The sequence below is a fragment of the Giraffa tippelskirchi genome, chromosome X (genome assembly GCF_054371585.1).
Source record: "Giraffa tippelskirchi isolate mGirTip1 chromosome X, T2T-mGirTip1v1.2.pri, whole genome shotgun sequence".
NCBI lineage: Eukaryota > Metazoa > Chordata > Mammalia > Artiodactyla > Giraffidae > Giraffa > Giraffa tippelskirchi.
This window is the reverse complement of record NC_137289.1, coordinates 152,503,637-152,531,200: the sequence shown is the minus strand read 5'-3', so window position 1 is coordinate 152,531,200 and position 27,564 is coordinate 152,503,637. Positions and strand designations below refer to the sequence as shown.

Genomic DNA, 27,564 nt, shown 5'->3' with positions numbered 1-27,564 from the left:
TCTCAGAGTCAAAACAGAAAGACAAGTACTGGATTCTTTTTTTTTAATTGATTTATCTTTGTAATTGAAGGATAATTGCTTCACAGAATTCGGTTGGCTTCTGCTAAACCTCAACATGGATCAGACGTAGCTATACCTGTGTCCTCTCCCTCTTGAACCTCCCTCCCACCTCCCTCCCCATCCCACCCTCTAGGTTGTTACTGAGCCCCTGTTTGAGTTCCCTGAGTCATACAGCAAATCCCGGTCGGTTATCTAATTTACATATGGTCATGTAAGTTTCCGGGCTTCCCTGGTGTCTCAGCTGGTAAAGAATCCGCCTGCGATGCTGGAGACCCGGGTTCAATCCCTGGGTCGGGAAGATCCCCTGGAGGAGGGCATGGCAACCCGCTCCTGTCTTCCTGCCTGGAGAATCCCATGGGCAGAGGAGCCTGGTGGGCTACAGTCCGTGGAGTCTCAGAGAGTCTGGCACACGCAGCGCAAAGTAAGTTTCCATGTTAGTCTCTTCATCCATCTCAGCCTTTCCTTCCCCCCCCCCAACCGCCCGGCACCGACCCCAACCTGGATTCTAGGTGAAAGGATTCAAGCCCCCACAAGCAGGCGACTTGACTTCACACCGATGTTTTATATTTGTTTGACCCCAGTGAAGGCCTGCAGGGGCTCGGGCAGCCGGGTTTCCCAGGCGGGCGCCTATCGTGGGTCCGCCTCCCGATCGCACCAGCAGAAGGGAAACCGACCGCAGCAGGGCTGTAGCCACGGCTTCCATGTGTTGTCCGCCGCGTCCAGCTGCAGCGGAACCGGGCTGAGCGTCCGGCGATGGGCCGCCACGGCCCGGGCGACGGTCTCCACCACCCGGTGGAACGAGGGCTCCGTGTCCGGCGTGAGGGCGTGGGCCTCGGAAGGGTCTCGGGACAGGTCGAACAGCAGCGGTGGGGCATGGTGGGTTACCCCGTCCCCGGAGCAGGGGCACACCGCCTGCCCGTAGCAGGCGCCCGCGCCGTCCGGCTGGAAGACGGGGGTCACGAAATGGACTTTCCACACTGCTCCTCCTGGAGGAAGGACGAGAATTAGTGGATTTAACTGAAGGTTAAGGACGGACGGTGGCGTGTTTGGGGCAGATGGGACAGGCGTGGGCTTCCCTGGTGGCTCAGACGGTAAAGAATCCGCCTGCAACGCAGGAGACCCGGGTTCGATCCCTGGGTGGGGAAGATCCCCTGGAGAAGGCATGGCAACCCACTCCAGTATTCTTGGGCTTCCCTGGTGGCTCAGACAGTAAAGAATCTGCCTGCAACACAGGAGACCCGAGTTCGACCCCTGGGTCAGGAAGATGTCCTGCAGGTGGGCATGGCAACCCACTCCAGTATTCTTGCCCGGAGAATCCCATGGACGGAGGAGCCTGGGGGGCTACATACAGTCCATGGGGTCGCCAAAGTGTTTGACACGACTTAGCGACTGAACAACCAGGAAACCATAGGCAAGCCTTCCCTTCTCATCAGGACAGGGTGATTGACAGCTAAAGGATGCTCTTGGGATCGGAAGAAAAATTCCGCCAAGAAGGAAGTAAGGACGCTCACGTGGAAATAAATGAAAGGCGTGAAGGAGCAGAAAATAACAGAGGGCAAGCCGGGACCCCGCATGCGGCGGACTCACGGTCGCGCTGGTGCCACCGGGCGGCGTGCAGAAAGCTCTCGCAGTAGTGCATGAGGAATTCGTGGTCCGAGTGCCGGGCGGTCCCCTGGAGCAGGGCCAGCAGGTCCCGGCCGTCCACCACCCTGCAGGCGAGAGCGAGGGGGAGGACTCAGGGCGGGGCCGCTGGGAGGCGGGCGGGAGCCTCTAGCGAGCACCCCCTGCAGGCAGCTGGTATACCATCCGCCTGCAGGCAGGACCTTTGGTTGGGAGATCCTGGCTGGTCCCCACTACCGGGGGCTGAAGCAAAGGTCTACCCAGCCTTATTCCGAATGCACGGATGGGCTAATGTCTGGGAAACAGCTGCTTGGTTCTATACGGATTGGAGCTTTAACTCTTTACAGAAATATGTGGTGTGCTTCCACAAGACCTGGTATCATTCCATAGATATATATAATAAAATAAATATATATGGGGCTTCCCTTGTGGCTCAGCTGGTAAAGAATCCGCCTGCAATGTGGGAGACCTTGGTTCGATCCCTGGGTTGGGAAGAGTCCCCTGGAGAAGGGAAAGGCAACCCACTCCAGTATTCTTGCCTGGAGAATCCCATGGACAGAAGAGCCTGGTGGGCGACAGTCCACGGGGTCACAAAGAGTCAGACACGACCGTGTGACTAACGCTTTCACTTTCATCATATAAATTAATGATGTATTCATCTGTATGTTGGCAAGTTTAAGAAATTATTTTATTTTCTTTCCTTTACTCCCAAATTTTCTATAATTTTGGGGGGGACCATGTTGTGCTGCGTGTAGGATCTTAGTTCCCTGACTAGGGATTGAACCCGTGACCCCTGCGTTGGAAGTACGGAGTCTCAACCAGTGGACTTCCAGGGAGGTCTCTACAATTCTTAAAGAGGAAAAAAAATGGAAACATCAAAAGTCCCTACCAGGCTACGCGAAAAGGACTCCCTCGTGACGAACTGTCAGTATCGGTGCATTTCAGCGACCATCGTCCTTATACTCCAAACGCTCCACTTTTAACTCAGGAGAAGGACATGCTGTGTACACCATAAAGCAGACATTGGAGCCCCTAATGATGAATGTTTTTCCAGGTACCGATCTCATGGGTGTTTTAGGCCCAACGAAATGGACAGTGATGTTTGACGCACATGTTGTCTGTACGCAAAGTGGAATTGCCTTCTCTGGGCCGGGCTTTACCTGTCCTGGGGAACCTGGCTGCCCGCCAGGTGGACCACGGTGGGGAAGACGTCCATCAGGCTGGTGGGCTCGTGGATCACGCGGCCAGCCGGCAGGACCCCGGGCCACCGGAATATCCCCGGGACCCGGATCCCGCCTTCCCAGCCGCCCATGCCTTTGCCGCCTGTGTTTAAACATGAACAGGAAAGAATGTGATTCAAAATCAGCGGTTACCTCCCTGGGTGACTTAACCCTTCTGTTTGCCTTAAATCACTCATTCTCTCCCTCTCTGTTTAATGACATGGTGACATTTAGCTCCTATATGGTCAGATTTTATTGTCCTTATTAATCTGGGTGTTAGTTTCCCATCATACTGGGGTCAGGATGTGACTGTCTCGGGGGACATTATTCTGTCCACCACTCAGGGGTCAGTATTTGGATATCCTTGGGGACATTATTCTATCAAACCACCTGTCTATAAAGGATGTGGACGTCTTTGGGGACATGATTCTGTCCACCATGGAGATCATTGGGGTTCTTCTGATTTGTGTGACTTTGCTTTTGTAAACTCACATTCCAGAGGAAGGGTTGAGAATTATTGGGAAGAGATGAAGACAGTAGACACACATCTGGGAATGCCTCACTCTCACCTTTATATATCCCATTCCAGCCACCGTATTGGTTGTTTCCAGACTGAGCCTCTAAGGATCCCCCATGATCCGATGTAAAATAAACAAGGGTACTGTTGGTCAACCCTTCCGTGTCCAAAGTATCAAGGATCTGGCCTGCAAAGAACAGATGTGTCTCAGGCGGTCAAAACAGAAGACAATCTCTCACCAAATTTTGGAACGCTTCATGAAAATGAGTCTTTAGTATGAAAGTATAATGAGTGACCAGTAATAGAAGTGTGGTATTCTAGTGGGTGTAGTCAAAGCTGTGGTTTTTTCCAGTACGGATGTGAGAGTTGGACCGTAAAGAAGGGTGAGCACAAAAGAACATATGCTTTCAAACTGTGGTGCTGGAGAAGACTCGTAGGGTTCTTTGGACTGCAAGGTCAAACCAGTCCATCCTAAAGGAAGCCAACCCTGAATATTCATTGGAAGGACTGATGCTAAAACTCCAGTCCTTTGGCCATCTGATGGGAAGAGCTGACTCACTGGAAAAGACCCTGAAGCTGGGAAAGATTGAAGGCAGGAGGAGAAGGGGGTGGCAAAGGATAAGATGATCAGATATCATCACCAACTCAATGGGCATGAATTTGAGCAAACTCTAGGAGATGGTGAGGGACAGAGGAGCCTGGTGTGCTGCAGTCCATGGGGTTGCAAAGAGTCGGACACGACTTGGAGACAGAACAACCAGAAAACATCTTTGATTGAAGATTGATACATCTCTTTGTATGTGCCCCATTCAACCTCCAAAAAATTTTAGGAGAGCGATAAGGGTGCAGGAGACATAGGACAATGTAGTGAACACTTAAAAGTGAGGGAAAAGATGGTTATAGAGCAGAAAGAAGAGGGAGCAGAGATGACTATGAAGCAGGGGTTAAAGTGTTTGCACAGCGATGAAGAAAAGCTACTTACCCACCATCCAGTCCATCTCTTCTGTGTTGTCTCCGTAGAGCCCATGGGGACTCCTTCCACGGAAGTTCTCAGTTGTGACAAGAGGGGTGTGGACGTGTAAAAAGGACACAAAGAGGAGGAAAGGTCCTTGCCTGTTTCTGAAAACGGATACAACACGCCTGGCCTTATTTCTCAGTCACTTGTTTCTGTGGACCCAGTTGGGTTCCAGGGATCATCATTTAGGCTCCATTTTACCAAAATCGTCTTTCTGAGCCAGAACGATTTCACCGTGCGGGCTTCCCTGGTAGCTCAGTTGGTAAAGAATCTGCCTGCAACACAGGAGACCTAGGTTTGATCCCTGGGTCGGGAAGATTCCCCTGGAGGAGGAAATGGCAACCCATTCCAGTATTCTTGCCTAGAGAATCCCATGGACAGAGGAGCCTGGTGGGCTACAGTCCACGGGGTCGTAAAGAGTCAGACATGACAGAGCAACCAACACTTTCACTTTTTCATACCTATTGGGCAAGAGGAGAAGGGGGTGACAGAGGATGAGGTGGTTGGATGGCATCCCCGACTCAATGGACATGAGTTTGAGCAAACCCGGGGAGCTGGTGATGGACAGGGAGGCCTGGCATGCTGCCGTCCATGGGGTCACGAAGAGTCGGACATGACCGAGCGACTGAACTGAACTGAAAAAATCCACACTAATTTTTAACTTTTTTTGGCCATGCCACATAGCATGTAGAAGCTTAGCTTCTACAAAACATATGCCCCTGAAGCGGAAGTACGGAGTCCTACCCACTGGACCAGTAGGGAACTCTCTGAACTGGGTCTAAAACAGGAAGAGAGAGCAGCACATTTCAAATGACCAGTCAGTTGTTTCAGGGGACCCAGTTGGGTTCCAGCGAATGTCATTCAGCCTCCACTTTACCAAAAACGTCTTTCTGAGCCAGAACGATTTCACCATGCAGGCTTCCCTGGTGGCTCAGTTGGGAAGGAATCTGCCTGCAACACAGGAGACCTAGGTTTGATCCCTGGGTCAGGAAGATCCCCTGGAGAAGGGCATGGCAACCCACTCTAGTAGTCTTGCCTGGAGAATCCCATGGACAAAGGAGCCTGGTGGGCTACAGTCCATGGGGTCAAAAAGAGTCAGACAATTCACTTTTTCTTATACCTATTAACAAGAGGAGAAGGGGATGATTAGAGGATGAGATGGTTGCATGGCATCACCAGCTCGAGGGGTATGAGTTTGAGCAAGCTCCGGGAGTTGGTGATGGACAGGGAGGCCTGGAGTGCTGCAGTCCATGGGGTTGCGAAGAGTCAGACACGACTGAGCAACTGAACAACCACCTACCCATTTCGGAAGAAGGAGGTTCGGGATGCGTCTTCACCCTGAAGCACCCTTCTGCACTCACCTTTTGACGAAGGATGAGACCTCCTGGAGCAGGAGTGGCGTCGTCCTCTGAGAGCGCATGGGCTGCTCTGCGATGGAACGATTCCGCATCAGAAAGCAGTCCGCATGCGCGATCAGGGCGCCCACCGAACAGGAAGTGATGAAGAGCAGGAGGCACAGGACGGTCGACCAGATGACCGGAGTCCAGGAGGCTGGGATCAGGTGGGTGAGTTTCCCGACGGTGAGTGTGAGAGCGGCCAAGGCCACGAGCTGGACGCAGACGCCGAGTCGATGCTCCAGGACCACACGCTTCTCGGACAGTCCCCAGCACTCGCAGTCTGCCATCATGCTGAACGGCATTCCGTAGAAATGGTCGAAGCCGTGATTGAGCGGATGGTGGCAGTGATCGTCGGGAGACGCACAGTTGAGACCCAAATGCCATTTTCCTGGAAAACAGGCAAAAAAAAAAAAAGTGTGCGGGTGTGACAATGGTCCATGCATCCTTTGGTGAGTGGGTACGACGTGCTTGCCGAGTCCTGGGTTCTCTGCTGGGTGGAGGGATGAGGTCAGGATGCAGGCAGATGGGCAGGGGATAGTGTTTGCTGTAATTTCCCCAGGAACCTGGCCAGGTTGAGTCAATGCAAGGAGGAGCTTGTGTGCCCGCATTTCTGGTGCCTGTTGTAGCTAATCACCATCTCCATCTTCTCAGAGTCTGATCGTCCTTTGAAACACCTGTGAGTTGCCTGGATCTTGTTGTTTCTCAGTTGAGAACTCCATAAGTTTGCCAGCAAAGGTGCATCTAGTCAAAGCTATGGTTTTTCCAGTAGTCATGTATGGATGTGAGAGTTGGACCCTAAAGAAGCCTGAGCGTCAAAGAATTGATGCTTTTGAACTGTGGTGTTGGAGAAAGCTCTTGAGAGTCCCTTGAACTGCAAGGAGATCCAACCAGTCCATTCTAAAGGAGATCAGTCCCGAATATTCATTGGAAGAACTGATGTTGAAGCTGAGACTCCAATCCTTTGACCACCTGATGCGAAGAACTGACTCATTGGAAAAGACCCCGATGCTGGGAAAGATTGAAGGCAGGAGGAGAAGGGGACGACAGAGGATGAGATGGTTGGATGGCATCACCGACTCAATGGACACAAGTTTGAGCAAGCTCTGGGAGATAGTGGAGGACAGGGAAGTGTGGCGTGCTGCAGTCTGTGGGGTTGCAAAGAATCAGACATGACTTAGCGACAGAACAACAGCAACAGATTAGAACTCCATGTGGGCTGAAGTGGGAACCTTAGAGAGATTTTGCATCCTGCTGAAAATTTGTTACTGTCACATCTGTGATGCCTCCAATGCTGTCTTGTAGATGATTTGCAGTTATATTTCTATTTTTTAAATTTTTATTTCATGTTGGAGTATTATTGATGAACAATGTTCTGTTAGTTTCAGATGTACAGCAAAGTGAATCAGTGATACATGTGCACATATCTCTTCTTTTTCAAAATTTTTCCTCAGTTACATTATTACAGAAAATTGAGCAGAGTTCCCTGTGCTGGACAGCAGGCCATTGCTGGTTCTCCATGTTAAATACAGCAGTGTGTTCATGTCCATCCCAAACTCCCTGACTATCCCTTCCCCCATCCTTCCCCCTGGGAACCATAAGGTTATTACAGAGTATTGAGCAGAGTTCCCTGTGCTGTCCAGCAGGTCCTTGTTGGTTCTCCATGTTAAATACAGCAGTGTGTCCATGTCCATCCCAAACTCCCTAACTATCCCTTCCCCCATCCTTCCCCCTGGGAACCATCAGGTTATTACAGAGTATTGAGCAGAGTTCCCTGTGCTGTCCAGCAGGTCCTTGTGGGTTCTCCATGTTAAATACAGCAGTGTGTCCATGTCCATCGCAAACTCCCTGACTATCCTTCCCCCATCCTTCCCCCTGGGAACCATAAGGTTATTACAGAGTATTGAGCAGAGTTCCCTGTGCTGGACAGCAGGTCCTTGTGGGTTCTCCATGTTAAATACAGCAGTGTGTCCATGTCCATCGCAAACTCCCTGACTATCCTTCCCCCATCCTTCCCCCTGGGAACCATAAGGTTATTACAGAGTATTGAGCAGAGTTCCCTGTGCTGGACAGCAGGTCCTTGCTGTTTCTCCATGTTAAATACAGCAGTGTGTCCATGTCCATCCCAAACTCCCACTCTACCCCCCACCCCCACCCAATTTTTAAGCTTTTAAATCATAGTGCACCAGAAAATTGTATGAAATGCCAAATATGTCATTAAGCTGATATTTCTGGCACGTCTACTTTGCATGAAGCACCCTGGGTAGCGACATTCCAGCATGCACAGAGGTTTCTGTCCAGTGAGAAATTCTACTGTGTTCCCCAACTATTTCATTTGCAAACTTTTTAGTTGAATACTTAGAAAAGGTACATACCTATGACCCCGGTGGTATAGCCTTTAGCTTTCAGTATTTTTGCAAAAGTGATTTCACTGGGCGGGAGTCCTCCAGAGACCGCTGTCCACTGAAGAACACGCTGACCGTGACTGGAAACCATACCTTGGATCAATGGTGTTCAGAGAGATGGTACAATCAGACAGCACGTTTTATCATCAGTGCTATTGCTAAGTGTTAGTCGCTGAGTCCTGTCTGAGTCTTTGTGAGCCATGGACTGTAGCCCCCCAGGCTCCTCTGTCTATGGAGTTCTCCAGGCAGAAATACTGGAGTGGGGAGCCATTCCTTTCTCCAGGGGATCTTCCCGTCCCAGGGATCGAACCCAGGTCTCTTGCATTGCAGGTAGATTCTTTACCGTCTGAGCCACCAGGGAAGCCCTTGAACTGTGTGGTAAAATATGGTTAAAATAGGATGTTGTATATTATGTGACTTTGACCACAATAAAACAAAAACATTAAAAAAAAAAAATACAGGGGGACTTGGAGCATTCTCCCGACCCTGTACTGCATAAGTCATGCCTGGTTAGTTACAGACAGCGTGTTCCTGTCCAGTGTGTGGTTAGACAGAGGGAAGGACCAACCTGATCGGAGCGGGTATCTGCCCGTTAAAAACGCCGCTCTGCTTGGGGTGCACACGGGGGCCGCGGCCAGGTGCTGGGTGAGTCTCACGCCGTCCGCCGCAAGGCGGTCGATGTTTGGAGTCCTGTGGAAGGGAACGTTAACTCTCTTAATCCTTAGCAAACCAACACATGGTTTGTTTTTCTTTCCATTAAGCAGAGTGACATCCTACTTGATAGAAAGCCTGGCAGTTTACCAATGAGTAACTCCCTGAGTTCCTGTGCGCACTCATTCAATTGTGTCCAACTCTTTGTGACCCCGGGGACGGTAGCCCACCAGGCTCCTCTGTCCATGGGATTCTCCAGGCAGGAATACTGGAGTGGGTTGCCATTATCTACTCCAGGGGATCTTCCCAACCCAGGGATCAAACCTGTGTCTCCTGCACCAGGAGGTGGATTCTTTACCGCCTTAGGAATGAGCAAAAGGCAGCAACTTTGCAGAGATGAGGATGGACCTAGAGGGTGTCATACAGAGTGAAGTGAGTCAGATACATAAAAATATCATACATGAACGCATATATGTGGAATCTAGAAAGATGGTACCAATGAACCTGTTTGCAAACCAGAAATAGAGACGCAGATGTAGAGACAAATGTATGGATAGCAAGGAGGGAATGGGGGGTGTGGTGGGATGATTTGGGAGTTTGGGATTGACATATAGACACTCCTGATACTATGGGCTCCCCAAGTGGTGCTAGCAGTAAAGAACCCACCTGCCCATGCAGGAGACCGGGGTTCGATCCCTGGGTCTGATCCCTGGGTCAGGAAGATCCCCTGGAGGAGGGCATGGCAGCCCACTGCAGTATTCTTACCTGGATAATCCCCATGGACAGAGGAGCCTGGTGGGCTACAGTCCATGGGGTCACAAAGACTTGGAGATGACTGAAGCGACTTAGCATGATACTATGTATAAAATCAGAAATGACTGACTTAGCGTGATGCTATGTATAAAATAGGTAACTAGTCAGAACCTATAGTCCAGCAAGGGGAACTCTGCTCAATGCTCCATGGTGACCTAAATGGGAAAGAAATCCAAAAAGAGAGGGGATACAGGTATACGTATATTTGATTCACTTTGCTGTACAGCAGAAACTAACACAACGTCGTAAAGCTACTATATTCCATTGAAAATTAATAACAACAACAACAAAAAAAAAAACAGTGGGAAAACGTCAAATGTCTCCCAAAACATCAAAGAAACATCAACTGCAGAATTGTTTTTCAATGTTTGACCACACCCCGCTGCCTGCGGGATCTTAGTTCCCTGAGCGGGAATTGAACCTGCGTCCCTTGCATTGGGAGGCGGAGTCTTAACCACTGGACCACCAGGGAAATCCCATCAACTGCCTTGTTTACCAAGCTTCCACACTGTACTACTGACGCTGAGATGGACCCAATACAACATCCAGAATTGAGAGCCAGGGTGACTTCTCACTTGGGACTCAGTCTTTTTTATTTATTTTTGTTAATTTTTATATGGGTGTAGCATTGATTCGCAATGTTGCATTAGTCTCTGGTGAACAGCAGAGTGGTTCAGTTATACTATATACATTCGAGCTGGCCTGAGTGCAGTGGGAAGAATGCAAGATTGAAGTGCTCTTAGTGGCTCAGTCGCGTCCGACTCTTTGCGACCCCATGGGCGGTAGCCCGCCAGGCTCCTCTGTCCATGGGATTCTCCAGGCAAGCATACTGGAGTGGGTTGCCATGCCCTCCTCCCAAGGGTCTTCCCGACCCAGGGATCGAACCCGAGTCTCCTGCATTGGCAGGCGGACTCCTTACCACTGAGCCACCTGGGAAGCCCGATACCATTCAAAGAAAGAATGTGTGCACAACTCTCTTCAAGTTTGAATTGCCTAGACCAAAGGTCAGACGGCTTATCGTGGACCTCTGCACCCGGGTGTCAGATAAGCCGGTCTCTGGTCCTTGCCTGATGGTGGTGTTGCCGTAGCAACCGACGTCTCCAATGCCGAGATCGTCCGCCATCAGAAGGAGGATGTTTGGCCGGGAGCCGGGTTGAGGGCCGCAGGCTGAGGGTTCCGGACCCAGAAGCGCAGCGACTGTGAAAGCCAGCCAGCTCCTGAAAGACAAGGGCCAGACAAGGCTGCGTGTGGGGTTCCATCTAAGTACCCCGCTTCTGCGGGCGGGAGAGCTAGGGCCGCTCATCCAGGGGACTTTGAGAGGAGCATCCCGGTACAGGAGAGTTTAAGTACATCTCTTAGGCATTTGATTCTTTCTTCTTCTTTAAAAAAGAAAACCCATGTAAACCCATGGCTGATTCATGTCAATGTATGGCAAAAACTATTACAATATTGTAAAGTAATTAGCCCCCAACTAAAATAAATAAATAAATTTATAAAAATATATATATATATGTTATATTACATTAAATATAATATAGATTAATTAAATCTATATTATATTACATATATATATTATCATCCCATTTCAGAGGAGTTTGAATACATCTCGTAGGCATTTGATTCTTTCTTCTTCTTTAAAAAAAATGTTATATTACCTTAAATATAATATAGATTAATTAAATCTATATTATATTACATATATATTATCATCCCATTTCAGAGGAGTTTGAATACATCTCTTAGGCATTTGATTCTTTCTTCTTCTTTAAAAAACTATATGTTAAATTATATTAAATATAATATATATTTATTAAATGTATATTATAAATTATATTAAATTAATATTTATTATCATCCCATTTCAGAAGAGTTTGAGTACATCTTTTAGGCATTTGATTCTTTTTTCTTCTTTTTAAAAATATATGTTATATTACATTAAATATAATATATATTAATTAAATCTATATTATATGACATATAATATAGATATGTATTATCATCCCATTTCAGAGGAGTTTCAATACATCTCTTAGACATTTTATTTTTTTTCTTCTTTTTAAAAATATGTTATATTACATTAAATAAAATGTATACTAATTAAATGTATATTATATTATATATAATATATATATTATCATCCCATTTCACAAGAGTTTGAATACATCTCTCAGGCATTTGATATTTTTTCTTCTTTTTTTAGTTAAATATATATTATATTAAATATAATATATATATGTTATCATCCCATTTCAGAAGAGTCTGAAAACATCTCTTAGGCATTTTCTTTTTTTCTTTTTGTTGAAAGCAACTCGTACTTTTTTTAGATATTAGCATCGAATTTCAGAAGAGGTTGGATATGTGTCTTAAGCATTTGATTTTTCTTCTTTTTTTTCCTCAAACCCCATGGACTATACAGTCCATGAAATTCTCCAGGCCAGAATACTGGAGTGGGGAGCTGTTCCCTTCTCCAGGGGATCTTCCCAACCCAGGACTCGAACTGGGGTCTCCTGCACTGCAGGCGGATTCTTTACCATCTGAGCTCCCAGGGAACTCCAAGGGGCATTGATCAGTGAGTAACTGAGAAAGATCACTTTACTATCAATGGATTCTGAGAAACTGACCAGAAGAGACGCAGAGGCACAGAGAGACGATGACCGATTACAGACAACCCTGTCTTACCAAGAGTGTTCCAGACGTAACATGGCCTCTCTTTCCTTGTATTTCCTGTAAGAAATAGAAAGGTGCGTACTAACACGGGCAGCAGAAACGGAACTATTCATAATGCAGTAAGTAATATAATAATAATGCAGTAAGTAATATAACGACTCAGTGGTAAAAAAAAAAAATCTGCCTGCAATGCAAGACATGTGGGTTCAATCCCTGGGTTGGGAAGATCCCCTGGAGGAGGGCATGGCAACCCACTCCAGTGTGCTTGCCTGGAGAACCCCGTGGACGGAGGAGCCTGGGGGGCTACAGTCCATGGGATGGCAAAGAGTCGGACACGACTGAGCACGCAGGAAGTCCTGTGAGGCCAGTCAGCTTAGGGCACTGAGTGTAGTCAAGAGTTTCAACAACGAGAGGGAAAAATTTGATTCTGCCAATAACATGTGGCAATTACTAAAAACCCATCAAGGGAACTCGCTGGAGCAGGGCTGGGCTAGACGGGCGCAACCCCTCTCTCTCACCCTGGAGGCCCCCTGCCCTTCCTCCCCTTCCCCCCGGGCCCATGGTGCGAGGCTGGGAGCCACCGCCCGGGCTGGACTGCGCTGTCTCTGGAGGGCACAGATGCCTCCTATTAAAGAGGCCGGTCATCTTCATAGCTCCCCTGTGGGCCTCATCTGCCTCCCTCCAACCTCTGAGGAGCTACAGCTTGTGTGGACCCAAGCAGCCCCGACCGGTGAGCTGGACAGCAATGAACACTTGCTCCAAACCTTCAGCGCCTTCCCCATCCCAGTTTAGCAGACGTTGCCCTTCTTTGCCTACGCTATGGGCTGCAGATGGAGAAAGTCAAGACTTGGTTCGTGGCCCAGCGCCTTCGCTGTGGCATTAGCTGGTCATCTGAAGAAACTGAAGAGACTCGAGCCCCAGTAGTCTACCGTCGGGACCAACTCCATTTCAAACCCCTGCTCTCTTTTACTCATCGTGCAGGCGGCCCCCAGAGGAAAGGCCACGGAGTCACCAGAAAGCCAAGGAGCCCCTGGCGGTGCCTGGCAGTGGGGCATTCCCCCGCCAGTCGCAATTTTGGCAGGATCATCAAAGCAGTGGCCTCTCTAAGGAGCAGGCAGGCAGGGGTCCCGACCAGTCACACAGCCTAGGTTCTCCTTCCTGGAACCGCTCCACAGCTGTCCCCCAGCCCCGTGCTCGGGAGAAGCCCCCACCCATCTCCTTACTCACCAGTAGTTGTAAGAAGGAGTCAGCATCTAATGTGACTCCTCCTCCTTCCTCTGCCTCTTCTTCCTCTTTCCAGGGACTGGCTGATGGAGCTCCTGCCACCTCTAAGCCCCTCCAGCCACTGTGGGGCTGTGCCCCACAGCCCCTGTCACCCAATGAACAGGCACTGCCCCCACAGCTGGAGCCAGCCTGGCCCCAGGGGCTAAGGCATAACTGAGCATCAAGGAGGGTTGGCCCTGCAGAGTATCTTTCCCTAGACATGCAACGCCAGCGAAAGACCAGGCACAAAACCAAAGAGCAGTTGGCTATCCTCAAACCGTTTTTTTCTACAGTGCCAGTGCGCACGGCATGAGGATTACCATAAATTAGAGCAGATCCCTGGTTTACCTCGGCCTGAGATTACTCAGTGGTTTGGTGACACACGCTATGCCTTGAAGCATGGGCAACTAAAATGGTTTCGGGACAAGGCAGTAAGTACCTGGTGCCCCTAGCTTCCAGGATCCAGCAGTTCCCACAGCACCACCTTCAACCCGCTCCTTGAATGAATGGGCTGAGACACCGCCTCTGCTTGAATCCCCTGCCCACACCGGACATACAACCCTTGGAGAGGGACCGGGCAACCCACCAACAGCTCCGGGAAACGGATATCCCTCAGCGGAGTCAGGCATCAAGGCTTAGCACCCAGCAGGTACTGGATTGGTCTGACTCTCGATTACCTGAGCCAGCTGAAGTGGTGGTCTGTCTAGATGAAGAGGAGGAAGAGGAGGACCCCGACCCCGATGATGACCAGGACGTGATCATCCCGGACTGAGTGGGAGGCTGGGGGGGGCGGGGAGATCTGTTACTAAAAGACAAAGCAACTTAGGAACTGTTTAAACAAAAAAACCACATTTTTTTTTTTTTAAACTTACCTTGCGGCAAAGAACTGAAAAGCTCTGTGTTCTTGACGGTGGGGGACAGGGATATAGTAAGGGTAGACCAGGGAGGATGACCATGGAGGACAAAACGAGGTGGGGATCTGATGGGCAGAAAGCTAGGCCTCCAGTCTGAATGAGGGGCTTGCTACGGGTCTGGGAAAAGGCTCCTGCTCTTCCCCTTTCTGTCCTACAGACAGGCTGGGCTTTGGCCCACAGCCATGGAGCTCTGGAAAGGAGGAGTAAGGTCTCTACTACGTCCCCAGTCCCACCATTTCCCCCAAATATAAGGCTGCCTTGCACCCCTTTTCTCTCTGAGCGCAAGTTCATGCATAATGCGGCTAAGAATCTCAGCTATGTCCCAGTCAATCACAAATACTTCCTCTCCTCATACCGGCTTGACTCTATACGTTTTCCTGCTGCTTTATTGAATCACACAGGGAGCAGGATGTTTTCATGTCTGATAGTGGGACCACTATGCCTTGTACCTTTCCAAAAATCCCCATTCCGTCCACGGTTTGTCTCAGGGTAAATCCTTCCCCTGGAGCTTGTGAAAAAGTTTAATAATTGGGTGGAGAATAATTTAGACTGGATATTTATTGGAGGTGGGAATTAGGGGAGACGTCCTTTTAAAAAAGTAGAATTATAGATTGCAGAGGGGTAGAGGAGAGGGCATGGTGTCTGCTGTTCAGAAGGACCGTGCAGACAGAGTCCTAACAAACCTAACACTCCCTCCTGCCTAGTTTGACGAAACGGATTTTTTAATCTTTTTGGTGTTGGTTTAATCTGTGTCCAGAAAAGAGACTTTACCCCCTGTTTATAATATCTGTCTTGGGGACAGAAGTCCTTATGTTTTAGATGCAGCTTAGGACAGAGGGGGTGATTGCTTTTGAAGCCCCAAAACAGACCACATTTTCTCCCTTGCGGTGAAAGTTCCCGAGGCGTTCTGGATTCAGGCATGGCTGCTGGAAGCCTGGTTCGGTCCAGATGGACCTTGAGTCCCATATATGGAGCAAGGAAGCATGGTTTCCCCTGGCGGCTCCATGGTTAAAGAACCCACCTGCCAATGTAGGAGTTGCAGGTTCGATCCCTGGGTCGGGAAGGTCCCCTGGAGGAGGAAATGGCAACCCACTCCAGTCTTCTCGCCTGGAGAATCCCACAGACGGAGGAGCCTGGCGGGGCTACAGTCCACGAGGTTGCAAGCCTTAGATCTGACTCAGAGACTGAACAACAACAGCAAGCAAAGCCGTGTTTCCTCTGAAGGTTCTAGAATCCTTGGACCTCACCCAGGTTGTGGTTTACTGCTCCTGTTTGCACAAACTCGGGAAGCCCTGATTGCCTTTTAATTGTGGTAAACACACATTAATTAAAAATAAAAAAGATTCGTATGGAAGATCGTGTCATATCAATATGAAATTCCTTCCCTAGTGGCTCAGTGAAAAGAATCCGCCTGCCAGTTCAGGAGACCTGAGTACAATCCCTGGATTGGGAAGATCCCCCGGAGGAGGAAATGGCAATCCATGCCAGTATTCTTGCCTGGAGAATCCCATGGACAGAGGAGCCTGGCGGGCTACAGTCCATGAAGTTGCAAAAGATTCGGACAGGACCTGGTGACTAAACAGCAGCAAACAGACATCACAGAATTTCCCGTCTCCATCATTAAGCGCACAGCGCCGTGGCAGTGAGCACAGTCACATCATTGTACAACCGTCCCCTCTGCCCATGTTCGGAACTAGTTCGTCTCCACAGACCGAGACTCTGTCCCCATGAAACACTCTCCTGCCCAGCCCGCTCCCCCAGCCCATGAAGCCCAACCTCCTGCTTTCTGTCTCCATGAATCGGATGAGTCTATGCTGCTTATATCCATGAATCGTACAATATTTGTCCTTTCCTGTCTGGCGTATCTCACATAGTGAAATGTCCTCAAAGTTCACCCACGTTGTAGCCTGTGTCAGAATTCCCTGACGTGGCTAAATGATATTCCATTGTGTGCATGGACCACATAATCTATATATGCAATATTTTGTCATTGTTTAATTGCTCAGTCATATCCAACTCTTTGCAACCCTGTGGGGGCCATAGCCTGCTAAGCTCCTCTGTCCATGGGATTCTCCAGGCAAGAATACTGGAGTGGGTTGCTATTTCTTTCTCCAGGGGATCTTCCAGACCCAGGGATCCAACCTGGGTCTCCTGCATTGGCAGGTGGATTCTTTACCACTGAGCCACCAGGGAAGCCGGTATATCCAGTATTTTTTTTTTTTTTAATGAAAAAGGCTACATGGAAATTTACATTACTATATGTAACATAGATAGCCAACGGGAATTTGCTGTATGGCTCAGGAAACTCAAACAGGGGCTCTGTATCAATCTAGAGGGGCGGGAGATGGGAGAAAGTTTCAAAAAGGAGGGGATATATATATACCTATGGCTGATTCATGTTGAGGTTTGACAGAAGACAGCAAAATTCTGTAAAGCAATTATTCTTCAATAAAAAATAAATTTAAAAAAGAGAGAATGAGTCAGGATAGCATGTGGTATGCTACTATCTGCAGCAAACAATAATAGGAAAAGGGAAGTGTTGCGTTAGTCGCCCAGTCCTGTCTGAATCTTTGTGACTGTGGACTGTAACCCACCAGGTTCCTCTGTCCATGGAATTCTCCAGGCAAGAATACTGGAGTGGGTTGCGATTTCCTACTCCAGGAAAAGGGAGGAACACGTTTATTTGTTTGTCTACAAAACCATCTGGTGACAACAGGTGCTTTCTACAGATGAGCGGCAGTCGTGTTCCTTGGTGTGAGACTCACTCCTTGGGCTAACCTTCTACTTCTCTTCCCCTGGATACCCAATAAAGATTGAATGTCAACGAGTGACTGGGTGACATTATGTGTAGTGAAAATGCCGGTCCCTGGCAGCCTCTTTGTGGCCGTAAGGAACCATAAAGACATGAGGGAAGCCAATTTTGGCTCTCGGCGGGGGGGTGATCAGTGACCCTTGATGTGGCATGGCTTTTGCAGTGACCCTGAGCTCTGCTTATGAGTGGAAGAGAGCTTGGCTTGTGTGGCCTGCGTGGTGGGTGGGCTTCTGAGCTGGGGGCATCGTCCTTCTCCCAGCTGAGCTGTCCCAGGGGAACCGGAAGATGTTTAAGGGGGTAACCTTGCAAAGTGTAGGTGAATACATTCCGGAGATAATACAAGGGTCAAAGTTATTAAGAGACTAGACCTTAATTGTTCTGAACACACAAAAAGCAATGGAAACTATGTCAGGCTACAGCAGCGTTGGCTCACACTATCGCTATCTCGACGCAAGCATATTGCAACACATACGTGTATCAAACTGTTGCTTTGTACACTGCAGACTCTCACAATGTTATCTGTTATTTTCTGTTGTTGCTGCTGCTGCTGCTAAGTCGCGTCAGTCGTGTCCAACTCTGTGCGACCTCATAGACGGCAGCCCACCAGGCTCCTCCGTCCATGGGATTTTCCAGCAAGAGTACTGGAGTGGGTTGCCAGTGCCTTCTCCGATCTGCTATTTATATCTCCATAAAAAAAAAAAAAGATACAGAAAAAGAGAAAGAAAGCCCTTCAGTGAAATGGTACCTATAATTTAGCCTTTGATGCTTTTCCAGGGAAGAAGGAATCGCAAGCCCCTGGGATTCTGGCCACCCTCCAGAGCCTCGGGCAACACGCCTCTCTTCTCCACTATGCTCCAGGCTCCGTTCCCAAACCCACTTCGGTTTTGAATCTCAGCATCTCTTCAGTGCTCAGTCCCTCACGCTCAGAAATCTCTTAGCATCTGAGAGATCTACTCTGCAGAGCATTCCTCTGTTTTCAACCCTGTAGACTGTAGCCCACCAGGCTCCTCTGGCCATGGAATTTTCCAGGCAACGATACTGGAGTGGGTTGCCATGCCTTCCTCTCGGGGATCTTTCCGACCCAGGGGTCGAACCCAGGTCTGGCAGAGTCTTTACCGTCTGAGCCACCAGGGAAGCCCTCTCTCTCACTATTTAATTCTACAGTCCTTCCAGAAACCCAGCCCCGAGGCAATATCTGACATGGATATCTTTGTTTTCCTTTTTTTGAAGGAAATTTGCCCTCCAAGTACAGCCAGACTCAGGAGTGGTGCCAGGCGGCCACGTGTGGGCTGAGGGTCACCAGCCAGGCTGGCTGCTGCTTGGTGAGCAAATCAAGAAAAGCGGGTTACCTGCAGGGCAGTCTCGGGGCCCGGCCAGCTGAGGTCAGCGGGCGGCGGCTCATCCGGAGACCCGGCCGCCTCGGTCCTCCTGCCGGCAGGAGATGTGATCTCAGGCTCTGACCCAGGAGGTCCATGCGGTCCACGCATGTGCGGCTGATTCCTTCTCCGTAGTTAACAGCGGTCCTGCCGAACCAAGTTAGGTTGTGAGCGGGCTCAGCAAGCCTTACAGTCTGCGAAATAGCACAGAAGATCTTCTGTAGGGAGGGTCTGTCGTCCGTCCTTTTTTTTTTTTTTTCCGCCTGTGGACAGAAGATCTTCTGTGCTCCTTGAGAGATGGTGATGCTTGCCAAGGGATCTCCGAGAGCAGGAAATCCTGAGCCTTTTCATTCGCAAGTAGGGCTGGACCGCGTCCGGCACATCGCTCAAGTCACACGGGGCGTTTGCTGGCCCCTGTCCCAAAGCAGGGAGGCGGTTGCCTTGAAAATACGCCCTTGCACAAGTCCTGAAATGTCGTGTGCTTTCTGCCTTCTCTCGCGTCCGCTTCCGAAATGGAAAGACCGAGGACGGCTCTGAGGAGGCTTTAACTCCTCCTGTGTGTGCAAACAAGGCTTGATCATCCGACACTGAAGGGCGCAGAAAGAGTGCCTCCCACCCCTTGCTGGTTTTTAGCAAGCCGTTTTATGTCTCCTAGAAAGCTATTAATCAGATAAGGGAGACACCTCAAAGCTGAAGGAGTTTCACCAGACCCCTCTCCCACAATATGCATTTTTTGAGATAGCTTAGCACGCGGCGTGTCAATCCCCAGGCATAAAACAATTGATAGGAATACTGGTTTGTTGAGCTATTATCAGCCCAAGGTTTGAGGAAAGAAAAAAAAGAAAAGTTCATTTTGAAGAAAGGCAAATTCCAAAGCAAATGCGTAGTTTCATTCGCGTCGCTTAAGACAAACGTTTCCATAAGAAAAACGCATTGCTTAGCTCAGGGTTTGAGCAAAGTTAAGTTCAGGTGGATCCAGGTGTCATTATGGCAGCAGAGAATTTTAAGAGAAACCTTTTAATTTTGTATCGAGAAGGAAAAAAAGTCTGACACTTGTACTGTCTCTTCCTGCTGCTTAAGGGAGAGAGAAAAAGTGTCTGACACTTGCGGCCTCTTTCCTTCGTTTGGAGACCCCTGGCCTGTTACCCTCTCAATAGCACGACCATCTGTGTACACTCCTTTTCAGCGTCATGCCATTTTTTTTTCTTTTCTGTTGACTAGGGGAAACAATTTTCCATACAGTGGCAGAACATATATTTCTGTTTTTTTTTTAATCAATTTTTATTGGAGTAGAGTTGATTTACAGTGCTGGGTTAGTTTCTGCCGTACAGCAAACTGAATCAGTCATTTTGTTGTTGTGCAGTGGCTCAGTGGTGTCCAACTCTGCGACTCCATGAATTGCAGCACGCCAGGCCTCCCTGTCCATCACCAACTCCCGGAGTTTGCTCAAACTCATGTCCACTGAGTCGGTGATGCCACCCAACCATCTCATCCTCTGTCGTCCCCTTCTCCTCCCGCCTTCAATCTTTCCCCGCATCAGGGTCTTTTCCAATGAGTCAGCTCTTTGCATCAGGTGGCCAAAGTATTGGAGTTGCAGCTTCAGCAGCGGTCCTTCCGATAATACGACTGTTGTGTGTGTGTGCTAAGTTGCTTCAGTCGTGTCCGACTCTTTGCAGCCTCGTGGACTGCACCCCCCCACCCCCCGGCTCCTCTGTCCACAGGATTCTCCAGGCAGGAATATTGGAGTGCGTAGCCCCTCCCTTCTCCGGGGGATCCTCCTGACCCAGGGATTGAACCCGTCTCTCTTATGTCTCCTGCACTGGCGGGCAGGTTCTTTACCACTAATGCCACCTGGGAAGCCCAATGGGACTGTTATCACACCCCGGAACTGGTGAAAACTGAGAAGGATGAGGATTGAACTTCCTTATAGCTGGTTGGTCCACTTTGGATGCAGGTTTGTAGGACAAAAAAAAACCTACAAGCTGGAAAAGCTTCGGTCATGACAAGAGTGGACGTACCCTGAGTTGCTCATTCAAACCCCTAGACCAGCCGTTTTCCTGATCTTTCTGGAAGGTGCTGGCAGAGTCTGGGCAGAAATAGATGGTGACTGCCACCTGGCTGCCAAGTGCAGTAAAATAAAATGCATGTTAAACTCAGAGATAGGAACACGCAGGATGATGCAAGTAAAATCTCTTGTGCTGTGGGCTGTCTTCTCAGTCTGCTGATTGTGTACATACCAGTTTTTAATTCCGATGAAGTAAAATTTCCCTGTTTTCCCTATCTTCTGCTGCTTGAGCTTTCAACGTCATAGCTAGTTCAGTTCAGTTCAGTTGCTCAGTCATGTCTGACTCTTTGTGACCCCATGAACCGCAGCACGCCAGGCCTCCCTGTCCATCACCAACTCCCGGAGCTTGCTCAAACTCATGTCCGTCGAGCCGGTGATGCCATCCAACCATCTCACCCTCTGTCTCACCAACATAATAAGACTTTAAGAAAGAGTGGAGATGCCCAGGAATACGTGCAGTGATAGCATTTCTAGAGGAACGTGTGACTGAATCTAGCAGAAAGGGTGTCTGGGTGCCATGAAACCACCACCTAAGTATGCAGCCCACGGCCCTCAGCACCCACAGAGACGTGAAAGGTCCATAACATGTTTTCAGACCAGAAGAGGCTGAAGCTCTCCTTATTACACGTCTGCCCTCACTTTCCTGCTTTGAATGTCCGGCTGGAGTCCTTGCTTAAGTTTTATAAAAAAAATGTCAACATTCTGAATTCCCCTTTGCCATCTGTGTACATTTGGTACCACGCAAAGGGCTTCCCTGGTGGCTCAGTGGGAAAGAATCCGCCTGCAGTGAAGGAGATGAGGGTTCGATCCCTGGGTCAGGAAGATCCCCTCGAGGAGGGCATGGCCACCCACTCCAGTATCCTTGCCTGCAGAATCCCCATGGACAGAGGACCCCGGCGGGCTACAGTCCATGGGGTCGCAAAGAGTTGGACATGACTAAGGGACTAAATAGCAGCACCACTTGAAAGTCAGCGATGCCTGATTCCTTCCGTAAATAACTATGTTCGCAGCAGTCTCGACAGGTCATGTTTAGATATAAAAATAATTGGCGGATTTGAGCAAAGCCCAGCCTGGGCACTTAATACGCGTTTAATTATAATCATGAGGACAGGAGCTCAGGGCCGAGCGAGGCATTTGGACTTGCAGGAGCGGCGTTCACAGATGCAAGGAGCTTGGGGGGACAATTCGTCTCGAGTGAGTGGAATAGTTTAACTTGACGATAATTCAGCTTGGGGGATGCTCATATTTTTATCTGGTCAAGGGAGAGGGAGAGACTTGAGTGTTAGTTTCATCAAACTCTCTGTCTCTCTCTCTCTCCAATTCTGTCTGTCCATCTCTTCGTCTGTGACTCTGTCTTTCTCTCTGCATCTGTCTGTCTCTCTCCCTCTCCCTCTGCCCTTCACACTTTCTGCAATTTTAAATGTGTGCAGATACGGGATCATCAATATGTACTACTTTCTCTGGCTTCTTTCACCTAGAGTATTTATCTTTCAATCCGTAAATACTGTTATCTCTATGAATGCTTTGCTCCTTAAAAAAAAAAATATAACCATCTCTGAGTACTATGTATTCTAAGGATTTCTGGCCGCCCCAGAGTTGATTGAGTCATTCACCTGTGGGTGGACACGGGGTGTCCAATCCTATTTTTATGTAGTGGAGTTTACATGTTTAATAATTTTTTTCAGAGGTGCTCTTAATGAAGGAGGTGACTTTGGCCACCTCTTTAAAGACTGCTGAAAGTTAACGATGGTTTATAAGACTGTATTTGTGTGTGATGTGTCAGGCTGCTTGAGGCTTCCTTGGTGGCTAAGATGGTAAAGAATCTGCCTGCAGGAGACCTGGGTTCAATCCCTGGGTTGGGGAAGATCCCCTGGAGAAGGGCGTGGCAACCCACTCCAGTATTCTTGCCTGGAGAATCCCATGGACAGAGGACCTTGGTGGGCTACAGTCCATGGGGTCACAGAGAGTTGGACACAACTGACAGACTGACACTTTCAGTTTTTCAGCTTCGTGCATTGATAGATCTGAAGTCCAGTTGCCTCTTGCCCACATACCTACGTTTAATAACACTCTACGATAAAATTTGAAAAAAAAATAGCAGGCTATGGGGATGGGGTGGGGTGACGAATACGGGCTTAGTTGGGGCAGCTTCTTGGTAGACAGGATCTTCTTGATATTTCTTAAAATCTGGAGTTGATAAGCACGGTATTTTGAGGCAATAGGCGTTCCCTTAAATCGTGAAGACAACTTCCCTAACTGTCCATTTAACAAACAGATTTTGTTCCTTGGCTGTTAGGAAGGACTTTGCAGTGGTGCCTACGAGCACCCACTGTAATTCTTTTTTTTTAAAATTACTTATTTTTTTTGGCTGCACTGGGTCTTTGCTGCAATTCAGTTCAGTCGCTGGGTTGTGTCTTTGCAACCCCATGGACTGCAGCACGCCAGGCTTCCCTGTCCATCACCAACTCCCGGAGCTTACTGAAACTCATGTGCATCGAATCGGTGATGCCACCCAACCATCTCATCCTCTGTCGTTCCCTTCTTCTCCTGCCTTCAATCCTTCCCAGCATCAGAGTCTTTTCCAATGAGTCAGCTCTTCACATCAGGTGGCCAAAGTATTGGAGTTTCAGCTTCAACATCAGTCCTTCCAATGAACACCCAGGACTGATTTCCTTTAGGATGGACTGGTTGGATCTCCTTGCAGTCCAAGGGACTCTCAAGAGTCTTCTCCAACACCACAGTTCGAAAGCATCAATCCTTCGGAGATCCTTACTGGAGGTCAAAGATGGCCCTAGGAGTTGGACACACACACACACACACACAGGATTGACTCAGACACCTCACACTGCACGCTGATCTTCAATTTACCAGCCTCATGAAAAGTCTTTTAAACCCTGTGATCCCCAGGTCCCTCTCCCGTAAAACAGAGCAGCTATCATTAACCCCTCGAGGCGAGCCAGGTAAGGTATTTTGAGGACCCAGTGGGAAGCCGTGTGTAGCAATGCCTTGGGGTTGAGAAAACCCTATAAACTGTTTGGCGGTGTCATTAATCTTCCCTACCTGTCATTTGGTCTGTGGGGTGGGTGCTCAGCTGACAGAACCTCGTTGATGTGAGGAACTGAAAGCATCCCAAGGCAAGGGGATACCAGACTGTATCACTCTTGGGACTCTCATAAAACGGTGCTAATTACAGCTGCCCCACACACTGTTCTGGGGGGAATGAATCTGGCCAGTGAATGAGCGTGACCCCCAGGTCTACACTGTTTGTCCTTGTGCTTTCCAAGACGAGAGGCATGGGTGGTCTACCCTGCTCGCACATCCGCCGTCCTTCCTAGAGAAGCTCACGGCAGTTCTCACGCAAACACTTACTGGACGGCTGCCTGCTCGCAGGTGACCTTTATTTTAGAGGCTCCAGATTGAAGGGTTTTGTTGCTGGTGTTACTTGAGAAAGTTCTTTTATTAACGTTCTTGCCTAGGAACCACAGGGTCGCTTTCTCCTCTTTTTATTGTGTACCATCCAGAAGGTGACTGAGCCCCGAAGGAAGTCGTTACTACTAACTGGTGAAGAGCACTTAGAATGGAACCAAAGATTTAAGTTAGAGGGCTTCCCTGCTGTGGTGCTGGAGAAGACTCCTGAGAGTCCCTTGGACTGCAAGGAGGTCCAACCAGTCCACTCTAAGGAGATCAGTCCTGAGTGTTCATTGGAAGCACTGATGCTGAAGCTGAAGCTCCACTCCTTTCACTATCTGATTCGAAAAACTGACTCATTTGAAAAGACCCTGATGCTGGGAAAGATTGAAGGCAGGAGGAGAAGGGGACGACAGAGGATGAGATGGCTGGATGGCATCACCGACTCAATGGACATGAGTTTGAGCAAGCTCCGGGAGTTGGTGATGGATAGGAAAGCCTGGCGTGCTGCAGTCTTTGGGGTCGCAAAGAGTCAGGCACGACTGAGCGGCTGAACTGAACTGAACTGAACTGAACTGGTGGCTCGGATGGTAAAGAATCTGCCCGCAATGCGGGAGACCTGGGTTCGATCCCTGGGTTGGGAAGACCCCCTGGAGAAGGACATGGCCACCCACTCAAGTATTCCTGCCTGGAGAATCCCGTGGACAGAGAATGCTGGTGGGCTACAGTCAGTGGGGTCGCAAAGAGTCGGACACAACTGAGCGACTGAGCACACATATTTAAATTAGACCTGAATCTTCGTGCCCACGACTTCCCCCTTGCCCTGAAACCTATAATTTAGAGCTGCAAATGAAAACCAGAAAGAAGCTAGACTACTTTAAAAAAAACAAAACAAAACTCATCTACCCTCCTCAGGAAACTGCATAGACAATAGAATATTCTCTAATGAAAGTATATCTTTACTTCATCGTTACTTATTGGAAAATAAAGGTACGGCTTAGAATTTTGAAAAACAATCAGTCACGTGAAAAATAAAATTCCTGGGTTAGATATCTAAGGGGCAGCAGCCCCTTCTTCCAACAACCCAGGAGAGCGTGGTCTGATTTAACTTTGCTTTTTGTTCTCGAAGGTCTCACGACACTAGGAGACAATTAACACAATCCTTAAAAACGCATATCGGACATTTTATCGTAGTCCTTCACCTTGATTGCTAACTGCCCTCAGAATGAAGGGGTTTTGTTATTGGACCTACATAAAGGGTGCAAACTATGCCATCAGAATGACCCACAAATGAAGGGATCGTGCATGACGTTGCCACGTTCTGTCTGCAGCAACATCACTTCTGTGCAACTCAGTATAAAGAATTCACTGGTTGTTTTTGTCCCGTCACCAAGTCATATGAGACTCTCTGGGACCCCAAGGACTGCAGCACGCCAGGCTTCCCTGTCCATCACCAAGTCCCAGAGTTTGCTCAAACTCATGTCCATCGAGTCGGTGATACCATCCAACCATCTCATCCTCTGTCGTCCCCTTCTCCTCCCGCCTTCAATCTTTCCCAAAAGACCCAGGGTCTTTTCAGTGGATCACTGTAAAAAAACAAAACAGGCTCCTTCCCACTTTGGACCATAACCAGCTAGTTATAAGAAAAATCACTGCTTTACAGAAGTTTATCGCTTATTTGTTTCTTTTCTAGGTAACAGTAAGAAGCCATGAAACAGCCGTTCTATGGCTGGTAAGTAGGAAAACTTATAAACCTTCATTATTCTCTGTCTCCAGAGAGAAGCCTGCTTTGTCCAAGTCTTCCTCAATCCTGTGGATGTTTCGTCTGTTTATATGTGATCAGAGCAATGGGGAGAGTGGTGGGTACTCTAGGGGTTGGTGGAGTCAAACACAAGGGTTTTCTAAGGGGCTTCCCTGGTGGCTCAGTTGGTAAAATATCCACCTGCCAGTGCAAGAGATGTGGGCTTGATCCCTGGAGAAGGAAATGGCAACCCACTCCAGTATGAAAGTGAAGTCGCTCAGTCGTGTCTGACTCTCTGCGACCCCCGGACTGTAGCCTACCAGGCTCCTCTGTCCACGGGATTCTCCAGGCAAGAATACTGGAGTGGGTTGCCATTTCCTTTTCCAAGGGATCTTCCCGACCCAGGGATCAAACCTGGGTCTCCTGCATTGCAGGCAGATGCTTTACTGTCTGAGCCACCAGGAAAGCTCCAGTATTCTTGCCTGAGAAATTCCATGGACAGAGGAGGAGCCTGGTGGGCTACAGTCTATGGCGGCCGCAAAGAGTTGGATGCGACTGAGCAACTAAACCACCACAACCTCCACGCTAACTTAAAAATGACAGCGTGTTTGGGAATTCACGGAATGAAAGGCAAGACCTTTTAGAGATGGAAACAACACAACAGCAAACGTCGTGGACCACTCTAAGGATTTTTAAGGAGAGTCATCTGTGATCCAGGGTGTTCCAAGGTTGCACTAGTGGTAAAGAACCCGCCTGCCAATGTAGGAGATATAAGAGACACAGGTTCGATCCCTGGGTTGGGAAGATCCGCTGAAGGAGGGCATGGCAACCCACTCCAGTGTTCTTGCCTGGAGAATCCCACAGACAGAGGACCCTGGCGGGCTACAGTCCACGGGGTCGCAAAGAGTTGGCCACAACTGAGCAAGTGAACACATGGATGATTCCGCAGTACAAAATCTAGTACCATGTATAGATAGGTTAAATTTCATTTTTCAAAGGTTAAAAGAATTCCTAGTATTTATTATTATTACTATTTTTGGCAGTTGAGTTCCCCCAACTGATTTGTTTTGCAGACATATTTTCCTGATGAAGAAAAAGGAAGAATTACTTTCTGTGCACACATGTAGTTCACCCACCCGGAAAAACCAGTTTTTCATCATTGCTTCCCGGGCCCAGAGCCAAGAAGTTAGCAGAGTCTTTGCTTTCCCATATGTGTAGCTGAGAGCAAAATTATGAAGTTATAAAGTGTATTAAAAGATACAGTTGAGCATTAAAGAAAATCAAGCCTGATTAGCTGGCTATTAACCTCTGATTTTCCATTTTGTTTATACTAAGAAATTAAATTGTTAGGCCTTTTTTTAAACCTCTGTTCTTATTTCAAGGGCCTCCTGTCACTAACACAGTTGAAAAATTATGAGGAATTTAATGTCGCAATGCATTTAAAATTAATTTGTAAACTATAAGACCTTACAGCTTCCCAGGTGGCACTAGTGGTAAAGAATCTGCCTGCCAATGCAGAAGACGCGTGAGATGCGGGTTTGATCCATGGGTTGGGAAGATCCCCTGGAGGAGGGCATGGCAGCCCACTCCAGTATTCTTGCCTGGAGAATCCCATGGACAGAG

At 48.6% G+C, this 27,564-nt stretch overlaps 2 protein-coding genes and 1 pseudogene across 6 annotated transcripts in view; 2 read left to right on the top strand and 1 right to left on the bottom strand.

Moving 5' to 3' along the window:
• The window catches only part of LOC145536407 (arylsulfatase H-like), a 46,610-nt gene that overhangs the window by 4,165 nt on the left and 14,881 nt on the right, over positions 1-27,564 (top strand). For 2 of the 3 annotated variants that reach the window (XM_081565741.1, XM_081565743.1), the window contains exon 2: positions 25,894-25,932. In XM_081565741.1, coding sequence (XP_081421867.1) covers positions 25,910-25,932 — 23 coding nt within the window. In that variant the 5' untranslated portion in view covers positions 25,894-25,909. Of the gene's footprint in view, positions 1-21,924; positions 21,987-25,893; positions 25,933-27,564 lie in introns of those variants that run through there. The other variant, XM_081565742.1, reaches the window with a different exon arrangement.
• Positions 603-19,124, bottom strand: ARSL (arylsulfatase L). 3 transcript variants are annotated; one of them, XM_081564176.1, is made up of 11 exons: positions 18,701-18,898; positions 12,375-12,419; positions 10,763-10,912; positions 8,800-8,921; positions 8,202-8,324; positions 5,794-6,217; positions 4,400-4,536; positions 3,470-3,604; positions 2,841-3,003; positions 1,648-1,769; positions 603-1,046 (listed from the first exon to the last, which is right to left on the bottom strand). In XM_081564176.1, exons 1-11 carry the CDS (start codon positions 18,823-18,825, stop codon positions 688-690), a joined length of 1,905 nt encoding a protein of 634 aa, XP_081420302.1. In that variant the 5' UTR covers positions 18,826-18,898; the 3' UTR covers positions 603-687. The 3 variants fall into 3 exon arrangements, with proteins under 3 accessions (XP_081420302.1, XP_081420303.1, XP_081420304.1); XM_081564177.1 differs by lacking the exon at positions 12,375-12,419 and having other exon boundaries at positions 18,701-19,124; XM_081564178.1 differs by lacking the exons at positions 10,763-10,912; positions 18,701-18,898 and having other exon boundaries at positions 12,375-12,397.
• Positions 12,922-14,397, top strand: LOC145536508 (homeobox and leucine zipper protein Homez pseudogene; annotated as a pseudogene).

Excerpts from the sequence above, each read along its gene's own strand:
- ARSL (XM_081564176.1), bottom strand. The coding sequence starts at position 18,825 with ATGGACCTCCTGGGTCAGAGCCTGAGATCACATCTCCTGCCGGCAGGA. Across the intron at positions 6,218-8,201 it reads CTATACCACCGGGGTCATAG|GAAAATGGCATTTGGGTCTC; the intron begins GTATGTACCTTT and ends CCTGTTTTCCAG. Across the intron at positions 4,537-5,793 it reads GTCTCATCCTTCGTCAAAAG|AAACAGGCAAGGACCTTTCC; the intron begins GTGAGTGCAGAA and ends ATCCGTTTTCAG.